General features: G+C 32.4%; 1 protein-coding gene across 1 annotated transcript; it reads right to left on the reverse strand.

The window, feature by feature from the left end:
- Positions 1-2,942: 2,942 nt before the first annotated feature.
- Positions 2,943-10,353, reverse strand: LOC134232791 (ataxin-3-like). The gene is made up of 7 exons (XM_062714768.1): positions 10,256-10,353; positions 7,341-7,505; positions 7,012-7,148; positions 6,064-6,218; positions 4,377-4,613; positions 3,435-3,713; positions 2,943-3,010 (listed from the first exon to the last, which is right to left on the reverse strand). Exons 1-7 carry the CDS (start codon positions 10,277-10,279, stop codon positions 2,943-2,945), a joined length of 1,065 nt encoding a protein of 354 aa, XP_062570752.1. The 5' UTR covers positions 10,280-10,353.
- Positions 10,354-10,933: the final 580 nt, after the last annotated feature.

Genomic DNA, 10,933 nt, shown 5'->3' on the forward strand with positions numbered 1-10,933 from the left:
GTTTTTATACAAATTGTCGAAGATTTCAAACGGAGCATAATAACCAATGGCTACAGAACTGTAGCTCTCCGAAAAAAAAAATTTAAGACCGGTCTGTCAATATTTTTTCCCCGGAGAGCTACAGTTCTGCAGCTACCCCCAAAAAAAAAAGATTCCGAAACAGAAGGGGTGTGTATCTGGCAAATTATAAACATAAATATCTTTATACTAAAAACATTGCAAATAAATAACCTGTCCTCCGCTGAGAATAAAACCAAGAGACCCAAAGGCCTATAATCGCTCTCCTGATAATTTTGTACAATTTTAAATCTATTTGAAGCCTCCTATTTTTTCTACATTTTTGAAGAAAGCCTTAGAATTTCAGTTGACACACTCCGAGGACACAATTGATGAAGTAAGAGGATTCTAAATTAATTAGTATCTAAAATATTTAAATTATAAGCCATAAGATTCCAAAAGTTGGTCTCTCTGACCTACTTTTTAGTTGACACAATTTGAGATTCATCAGCTGACAAAGTTTGATGATTTTGTGCCAATTATAGGGTTATTTAAAAATTACCACATATTCCAAAAATACCAAATACCAAAAAATAGATCACTATGACCCTTTTATTATGGCATAAATGACGAAGTTTATTATCGTCTAGGTTTCAAAGTGCCCAAAATACTACTCTAAAACAATTTGAAAATGAATGGCTACAGAATTCAAAAAGTAGGTCACAATGACTTACTTTTTGTTAAATATTTTAAGGCACCAAGATGAATCAACTCACAGGGTTTGACGATTCTAAACTTTTCATTATCTAAAAATGACATTGACGTTTGAAAATGAATAGACACAGTGACCTACTTTTTGGTTGACACACTTCAAGGCCTTATGATGCGTATTTATGATCATAGACTTCAAAGTGTCGAAGATACATGTATGCATGAAGTATGAGCCATGCAAAATTAAAAATTTTGTTAATGATCCTATAGTAAGCAAATGATTAAAGTTTTAACACAACATGATTGTTGGGCAACTTTGAAATGACCTTGAGACCATGCCCTTTGCCACAGGACAATGCCTTGAAAAATGTCAACTACAACATATCCGTATTTATGTAAGTTTGGTGATAATCTGCCCAATATTTAAGAAGATGACTTTTTAGCAACCACTACTTTTGTTTCTATTTCCCTAATCATTTCCCCTTGTTTTAGGGTCACATTCCTAGTTTTAGCAAAAAATGGATTCTCTACAAGACAAAAATTGACATAGGGGTTCTTGAGATATGGCCAATATTTCAAAATTTTGACTCACACCACACAAATGGCTTTAACATTAGCTTTTGGCCCAGATAAGCTAAAAATAAATAATTATTTTTGTCTGATGATTTTGCAAACAAATTTTGACTAAAAAGAATTGTCATGTCCCCTTTCAGAATTAATTAAATGTTTGTCCCTTTAAATACACAGTTTTTAAAAGAAAATCAAAATCAGAAAGTTGCTTTTAAAATTCATGTCCACAAGTAACATTTTCATTAGTGGAGTTAAAAGGAGTAGAACAAAGCTAGAAGATGAGGGCAATCCAGATAGACCTATGGCCATACATATATGCTAAATATGACTCAGAAAGTATCATCTGGGAGAATCCTTGGACAGTCATCAGCTGGAAGGGCATTGACATGATATTTCAAAATAATGAAAGTATTTTTTATAGAATTTTCCCTCAGTCTGTACAAGAGTTGTCCTTCTGGGACTGATTGATACCCCAGCCTCCCTCCTCCAAGGGGACACACACACACACATACAAAAATATAGACATCTCTTTAGCTATCCCCCAAAAAAACTATGCTTGGGACATCATTTTCCATTCTGATTGTTAGGGAGTGGTGTAAAAGTGAACATCTGGAATTACTCCAGGCATTGGAACATTGATTACAGAAGTTTGTATGTAATCCTAAAAGATTATTGAGGAAAAGATAAAATCCAAATATATGGCTAAAGCCAGTTATATTTGTACCACCCCATATAAAAAAAAATAATCCAGTCTGTGTGTATTACTAGTAATCAATTATGTTTATTTGTTTTTAACACAACCAATAAACATTTTCTTTGATCAGAATGCCTGGATCAACAAAATTGCTGATATAGTTATAATTCATTGATATTTAAATTGAAAAAGTTTTTTGACTTTGACAATGTTAAATTAATTCCATAAAATAAGGCTCAAGTTACACATTTTCATATGAATAACTGATAGCTGAAGTACAATAAATTTATAAAAATGCTCTTATTAAGTTCATGCTTGTCGATTGGATAAAATTAAATTTATTTAAACTTGATTTTTTTTTTTTCCCAAAACCAGCAAGATCAACTTACAAAACATTTTACACATAATTTGTAATAATGTGTTATAACTTTAAAATATGAATGCCCACAATGCACAAGTATTTGCTTAAATTTCATTGTTATCTTTTACAATCAAAAAATGGTGCTTTTGAAATAAAAAAAATTCTGAGAAAGAAGATGTAGAGAAACTGTCACTGGGTGAAATAAAAAAAAGCTTTTACAAAATTGTATATGTACAGTACAGTATTTGTAATGAAAACCACTACACAACTAATTTATTTTTTAGAAAAAATACGTGCAATTTTTTTTTTCAAATTTGTTTATGAAGCACCAAAAAGGCAGCAAAACACTAACAGGAAGCACCATAAAATTTCTGTAGCCATAGCACACTACAGAACATAACGTCCTTCAGCTGATTATAAATATCAGCTTCTTACAGTGAGACGTCATTATATGACCTCACGGGGGAACTAAATAAGTACACATGCTTCAGATATGGGGAATCGACTGTTAACTAGAGATGGCACTGTGACTATAGACTCCTCCCACTGTTTGGTGACCAGTAGCACCACTTCTTGGATTTCCTCTACAATACTGAATGGACAAGTCTCCTATCCTTGACCACCTTCCATTGACATTGCTATAGCCTGTTTTAACATTTCCTCCTCTGGCATTTCCTCTGAAAAGAATACAAATTTTGGGTTTTAATTTTTTTTATTTTAACATCAAATGTGAAACTATAATTCCATAATTTGAATTCTAAATAGTAAAATACTGTCAAATCTACTTTGTAATATATTGTATTTTGCACTATCCTGTCTCAGAAAATTGTAAACTCTTCATTTTCTTGACTTTTTTAGTCTTTTTGTGTATACGGATAGAGTCACTTGGAAAAAAAAAATTCAAGAAAATGTGAATTTAGATACGGTGAATTAGTCGGAACATCTTACGGTTAACCGATTAGCAATTCTGTATTCAATTGCCATCCATTAAAATTAACCATGTAATTTTCTTTTCATTTTCTTGTTTCCTTCTTATTTATTTATTTTCATTGAAAACTTCACCCTAGCAAAGTTTACAGTGGGTAGACAGCATTCATGTACCTTCTTCCACTGCCAATTTTTCCTCTGTTAAATCACCTTTTTCTACAGGCTGGGGTTGCTCTGTTACAGAAGTCTGATTTGGATTTTCTTGAACCGTGCTGACTGTCTCTTTCGGATCTTCAGTTATTTGTTCAGTATTGGCTGTCTGATCTAATCGTTGTAGAAATGCTAGTCTTTTCTGTCTCACCTCCTCTTGTGATGGAGGTTTGACATCTTTGGACACAGTTACTAACTTTTCTTCACTTGGTCCTGGAGTATTGTCATCTTCTATTATATAGCCTAATAAAGTGTGCAAGAATGATATTTAAGCCTCTATGAATTAAAGCACTACAACACCTGATATAAATGCCCATACACTGAGTACATAAACATAAATATTACAAAAATGCTCATAGAAGCCTCTAGCTTGTTTTTTTTTCATTTATAAATTATCATGACTCAGTAATCTTTATGACTGGTTAGTGGTATTCCCCTACAGTGATTTGATTTTCTGTGTACCTGTGTTTTTTCAAATCAACTTTTCTAGAGGCTTGAGCCAAGTACTTGTTATCAATTCACTTGGATCGATATACTGTTAACGTATTACATTTTGCTGTGTATTCTTTTTAGCGTCTTTGGCGGTCAAAAGAAACGTCCGCTAATTCAAGTACAATGCTAAATGTCTTGCACATATACTCATGTATACGGAAATGAATAAATGCGCTAAATCAAATCTACGCTAACCTGTTTAAAAATCAATTTCCGCCAAATATCGTACACGCCAAATATAATACATTTACAGTAGGTAGTTATACAGGTAGTAAAATGTAAAATTGTGACTTTGAAAATAGTTTCACATTTCAAATGCAATATTTTAGAAAATTTATGTTCTTCAGATGTTTTTTTTATAATTTTTATGTACAGTAACAAATTACTCGGTATGACATGCGCGTCAGATATTACCCTCTAGACTCATCTGTAGTGCCCTCTGTAACATTTTATCATCCTTCTCATCCTCGCATCGACTCTCCATTAGAGCCCGCTGTAACTCGGGGTCATCTGTATGGGCGTCTGACTTACTAATGGACTGATTCTCATTAATTAGGCGCGGTTTGAGGAGTTGTACTGCTGGAGCCAAGCTAAGGATATCATCTGCTTCACACTCTGGTAATCGACCAGTCACAATAAATATTGAGTATCCTGTGAAAAAAAAAATGTATTTAATTCTTAAACTAAACAAAATCAAAAACAAATAAGAGCATTAATTTTGTGCTTGATATGACACTAAGTACCGGTATTCAAATCTTGGCTAAATTAAAGATGACTCATGTGCATGTGCTATAAATTGGTGTTTCTTGTACATGTATACTTTACAGCTGAACTTCTGTCTTCAGAATGATTTTTTAGTATTTCTAAAATACTAAATACAGCTTACTCCACTTATATTGAACTCGCTTATTTTGAAATTCCGCTTATTTTGAAATAGAAATAAATCCCCAGTTTTTGCCTCTTATATTCTTTGCATTAAAATAACGGTTATATTGAAATCGGATATATTGAAATTTCGCTTATATTGAAGCCACTGATCGGTCCCCACAGGTGATAATGAGTTGTTTTCATAACGGTTATATTGAAGTACTCCCTGGCGGCTGTCATTACGGTTGGTGGCAATAATTAGGCCTGATTGACCAGGTGATATACAAAAGTGTGATTAATTAAGTTTTCACCTTGTGTGTTTTTATACTGCATGTTCTTATGAAGTAAAATTCATCACTGTTAAATTCTTTGCGTCCATGTATATAATACGGACATCGAGGCTAAACCCCCACAAATCTAGAAAACAAACATAACTTTGAAATTAAATGCGTGCTGTTAATGGCTATTGATATGCCTAAAATCAAAATAACTAAGGGATTAACCGGAGTACACTTACGATGAAATACAAGCAGCTTTCAGCAGTACTACTCAACCGCGTTTTAGTCCGGTGAATTTTCTCCAAAACGCAAATAAATGCGATTGGGGAATAATAATGAGGTTGAAGATTGTCTTTTCAATGTAACAGAAAAAAAATATTTAAACTTTCTAGGACTCATATTCTATGTTATCTGTTCACTGTTATAGATAAACGAGAACAAAGTTAATTTGTTCGGGTTTGTTCTTCTTTATTTTAGATCGGGATTGAACTTGTAAAAATCGCGGCTTCGCGATTTCGCTTATATTGAATTACGGATATATTGAAATAATTTGCATGGTCCCCTGAATTTCAATATATCCGGAGTAGGCTGTATATCATTATTTTAAATATCTCAAATTGTGAAACCCCAAGATGTCTCAGAGTTTTTTTTCTGTCCCATCAAGTTCACAATAAGTAGGTTTGACTGTATATTTACATTCAGAGTCTTGTTAACCTCCAAAAAATTATAAAATTTACAATATTCAAAAAGAATGACACTCCATTTACTTAAATACTGTGTTTCTTTACAGATTTCAAATTCACAGATTTGACATAAATCATAGAAAGAACATGAAAAATGTATCTATAAATAAAGGTGAAATGATCTGAAATTAGAGTTACTTCCCTTTGGATGTCAGAACATGGAAAAATGGGAAATTAATCAATGACAAATAAGTCAGTGATAACATCACTTGCCTTCTTGTTGGAGTTGTGTAAGGAACAGAGACAGATAGGTGTCAGAGATAAGTTCAGGACCCGTTAGCAGAGAATTCAGATTAAACCACTGTTTTCCAATCTTTCTGATGCAAAACCAATGATCACGGAAATTGCAGATATAAGCATTCTGTGCCCTGGAAAAGAAGAATATCATTCAAAAATACTTTTTTGCTATGTATTTAATAAAGCTTTTGATATTGATGAATGAGGCAATTACTGGGTGAATAATTCTCAGTCACTAAAGATTACTTCAGATGTTTGATGAATGCCAGGGAATTCTGTTTTTGAGAGATAGAGAGAAAGAGAAATGGGAGGAGGAGGAAAATTCTAAAAGTTCTCTCTCTAAATGAAAATCTGTATTTTTTTTTTCAAATTTTGAACATTAAATAAATATTTTGACCGCTTATGCCAAAATTTGTAATATTTCCTATATTGAATTTTATTCCCAAAGTTTAGAAAGCGATATGCAACAGAATTGGTTGTGTACATACTATGCATAGTAATAGTATGATACAATGTTTCCTACTAGCTTGGACTAGTGGGTTAACCCTGTAACTCAATTGGTAGAGCACTGGACTGGCATGCCAGAGCTCTCTGGTTCAAACCCAAATAGAGGCACACATGTCTCTGTTACAGATGCTCTAGAACGAGTGTACATGTATAGTGAAAACTATTTCTCAAGCTTTGATTATACTTAGCAATATTAAAATATATTCTTTGCAATATACAGTGTTTTCCCTTTATTTTAAAGTAAAGGTTTAAAGATCGATTCTTACAGGCTAAGGGTTGAGGTTGATGTTAATGAACAGAACTATGTTAACCTTATAACAAATTTTGATTTCTAGGCGGCATTTTTATCAGTCGAAGCGGTCAATTTGGCCGTCAGCCGGTTCTTAGGGAAAACACTGAATATGCTCAGTTACTCACACTGGATTCTGTCGAGCTTCTTTTGCAATAGTATCCTGAGAATTAAACTGAACTACATTTAGCCCCCATACTTGTAATGCTTTCACTATGACTTGTATGGAGAAAAATCCACTGTCATCAAAGTTGGAGGAAGCTTGCTAATCAACAGAATGGAAAACGACAAACTTTGAAAAGCTCATTCAACTACAACATCAATTTAAAAAAAAAACAAATAAAAAAGCGCCAAAAATTCACATCTTTAACTAAACATTCAGCATCATTAAAATACTGTGTCTATTTTGTCTTTGTATCCAAAATATTTATCTGTAGAAATGAGATGTTGAGCAGACCTGTATAAACCTCTGATACTCTATACTCTGGGTTCCAGCCTCTGCCATTTGTAATCGCTCTGATTCATCAAGTTGGCGTGCAATATCTGCTAAGTCAACGGCACTAAAATACTGTCCTTGTAGCAATGCATTTAAACAATGCTGAGCACATAATGATCCCTCCTGCTGTAAAATCAGAGAAATTGAAGAAGTTTGATCAATGTCTCAAAGTAAGAGAAGAAGCATGAAAAAAAAAAGTCAGGTGTCCCACTGCACTGAGTGGACTAAGGACGCTGATATTGTGAGGGATCAAAGAATGCAATATGGTTTAAAAATCAGATTGATTTCTCTATGGTAACTATACAAGATCAACACTTTTGCTGATTTTTTCTTTTTTTTTTTCTTCTAGATTTGGATCAATGCAAATTTGAAAATTAGCCATTCTTGTAAACTTTTGCAATTTCAATTTAATTTCAATTTTAGAATATAATTTTGGAATATTTCTTTTTCATAGGTACAATGTTTCTTGAAGATTTATCTTTAGATTGAAAAAAATATCTACACAATATATGATACAGAGCCAGATACTAAAATACACTCTTTCATGATAGTATCTAAAATCTTGACAGACTTATTGATATTTGCCACAATTAGTACGACAGTAAGGGTAATTTTTTTTATTTATTATTATAAAACGAACTTTAAAAGCTATACACTAGGAGCAGAGACACAAATAACAGAGATTCGCAACTCCACCATTAGCATGTTTGTTTACTGAAATATGTGATGGTCCTGGTACTATCCTAAGAATAACTCTATTTTTGTCTTGTACTTCATTCTAAACTCTAAAGTAAATTTAATATTAATTTTACAATGTTTGAGTGTATGATTTGTAAAGTTTTAATGATTTTTAAAAGCGAACTAGGCACATAAAAGAGGTTAATGATTGACAGTCAGCAAAATAGTGGCAATATGGTTGACAAAGAGTCACCTGTTATAATTTTGGATTTCTCTTTTGTTCTTGTATAACGTACACAAACTTACAGAAAAATAATATCATAAATAATTCATTGATATAAATTTTAAAAAAAATTACTAAGTAATCCCTGATAATTTTAAAGTTTTATGTGATTTAAGTTGCATGAGATTTGAAAAATTAACAATAGGGAAGGCGAGATCGCGCAAGACTCTGAACAGTTGCAAATCTCTTTTATTTATGTCTCTGCTAGGAGGTACTAAAAATGTGCTATTCATAAATAGTAAAAGTGGCATTTGATTCTGTTTGCAAACATTGAAAATCGACCCAAGATTTTTGCCCGTTTTGAATTCTGGACTTAGTTGGCATTTTACTGCTGAAGTAATATTTCAAAAGAAATATTTTACATATTCATTCGATAAACTTTTGGTGAGGCTATCACTTGCCACCTCTCAAGGTTCCTTTCCGACGACAGTCATCTGGGTCTAATATTACGTATTTGAGTTTTATTCCTTTTAACAGGTCCAGCACAATACCCTGATAAAGATATATAGCTTGATAAAGCTATATACTTTATCAAGGTATTACAAATACCTTAATCAAGGTATTTTATTTAATTAAATTTTTTTAAAAATCTTAAAAAATTAAATACTGAAAGTTGAGTTCTGAGTTGTTGTCAGTAAATTCATTGCCCATGCATGTAAAGTACTCAAACACAAAGAAATCAGTATAAAAGCATGTTGTGTGAGGAGACGTTCTTTTATGCTGCCTTTTTGATACCAGAGTGCTTTTCATACACGAGTGGACACACTGACCACAACTCATAATGCAACTTTTAAATATATTTTTTAAAGAATTTTTTTTGTTTTTTTTTTTTACATAAAATATCTTGATCAAGGTATTTGTAATACCTTGACAAAGCTATATAGCTTTATCAAGCTATATACCTTTATCAGGGTATTGTGCTGGACCTGTTTAATGCACTTTACTTAATCAGGTCCAGTACAATCTCTTGATTTAGCTATATAGCTTTAAATAGCTATATAGCTTTATTAAGCTATCCAGAATTGCTTCATTTAGCTATTTATAGACTTTTTTTCACAAAAATGTTTTTGCTAGAAATAAACAAAAAGTCGCATGCATTTGACCCTTCATATATGTAGTATGGGCTATCAAAACAACAACCAAAATCAAAGATAGTTCTAACATTGCAGCTTTTGAATGCTTTTAAGCAAAAAGAGAATTTCTATTGTTAGAGTAACTGTCCATTACCCTGAGTGCCTTGAGGCACGATTGCTTCTCATTGTACTGAACTGTTACTAATCAATTATCTTGTTGGCCATAATTGGTCTCCTTTATAATATCATTGCAGAAGTAACTGTATCAATTGCTTTATATAGCCCCAAAACTTGTGGAACTTTGAGTGCAAAGTCTCACAAGGAGACGTAATTGATGAGTGATTTTTACATGCATTATTTTAAGAAGAGTTCAAGATTGTATATCATCACTGCACTAAGGTGCGCTTTTTTGTACATACTGAGAAAATTACACCTTTAAGATAAAAGTGTAGTAAAATAGCTTAATAAAGCTATATAGCTATTTAAAGCTATATAGCTAAATCAAGAGATTGTACTGAACCTGTTAATACCTCAAAGAAAACAAACAGAAGTTTTTAATCCAATGATGTAATTGAAGAGTTAGGTCTACTCTTTAGTCTAAGTAAGTCACTTTTATTTACATCGTTTTTAACAAAAGCTGTACAAAATGATAAGCTCTTTAGAGAAGTAAACAGGTTTTCTACCCACTTCTTCAAAGAGAATACAAAATTATGGGGTGCATAGTCATAACGACGACTGACTAAGTTCCCTTTGCCAGGTTCAAACCGTCATAAATTCTTATAGCTTAACTACTGAACTTGTAGTCTATGATAACGTAAAGAATAGACGTCAAAATAACTCACTTCTTCGTGAAATATTGCGTCCATAGCCTTTTTTCAAGACAATCAAGTTTTTCTGATCATATTGTTTACGAATTATGGGAACCTCGATCCCGATTGAATTACCGAATAGACCTTCAGCTGTATCTTGCAGTTCACTGACTTTAGATACTAAAATAGGGATTGCTGATATTTTTTTATCGAATGTAAAAGTGTTTATTTCACCAAACGTCGAGGAAAAACTAAATATATAAAATAAATAGACTCTTTAGCTTCTGGTGATTTTTAATAAAATCTGTTTTATGCCTAAAGTTATCTTCCAGTTTCAAATTGCAATTTCCATCTCTGAGTTGTCGATCGTTACTCTCTCAGACAGTGAATGTATGAGCCGATGGTAGGCTAGTGAATGGTTAATTTGACAGTTCCCGTGCTCTCGGTTTTTTTTTTTTTTTTAAAAATAACGTGAATGTTCTTCGGGGGTAGAAGTGTATCTTTGTTGGTTGCATTGCTCTATAGATGAAAAGGAGGTAAAACTCCAAAAACACGCTGCTAATTACAAGCTCTGCAGTTAATTATTAATCCGATATCGAAATTATATAGTGCTGTGAAATCTTACATATCAAATTACATCCAATATCATCTTGATTAAAGAATACATTTATACATTAAAATTTGACTAAACTTGGAAACAGGGACAATTTA

The sequence above is a fragment of the Saccostrea cucullata genome, unplaced genomic scaffold (assembly GCF_032062105.1).
Source record: "Saccostrea cucullata isolate Sc308-1 unplaced genomic scaffold, CSIRO_AGI_Scuc_v1 ctg14716, whole genome shotgun sequence".
In the NCBI taxonomy this organism is placed as follows: Eukaryota; Metazoa; Mollusca; class Bivalvia; order Ostreida; family Ostreidae; genus Saccostrea; species Saccostrea cuccullata.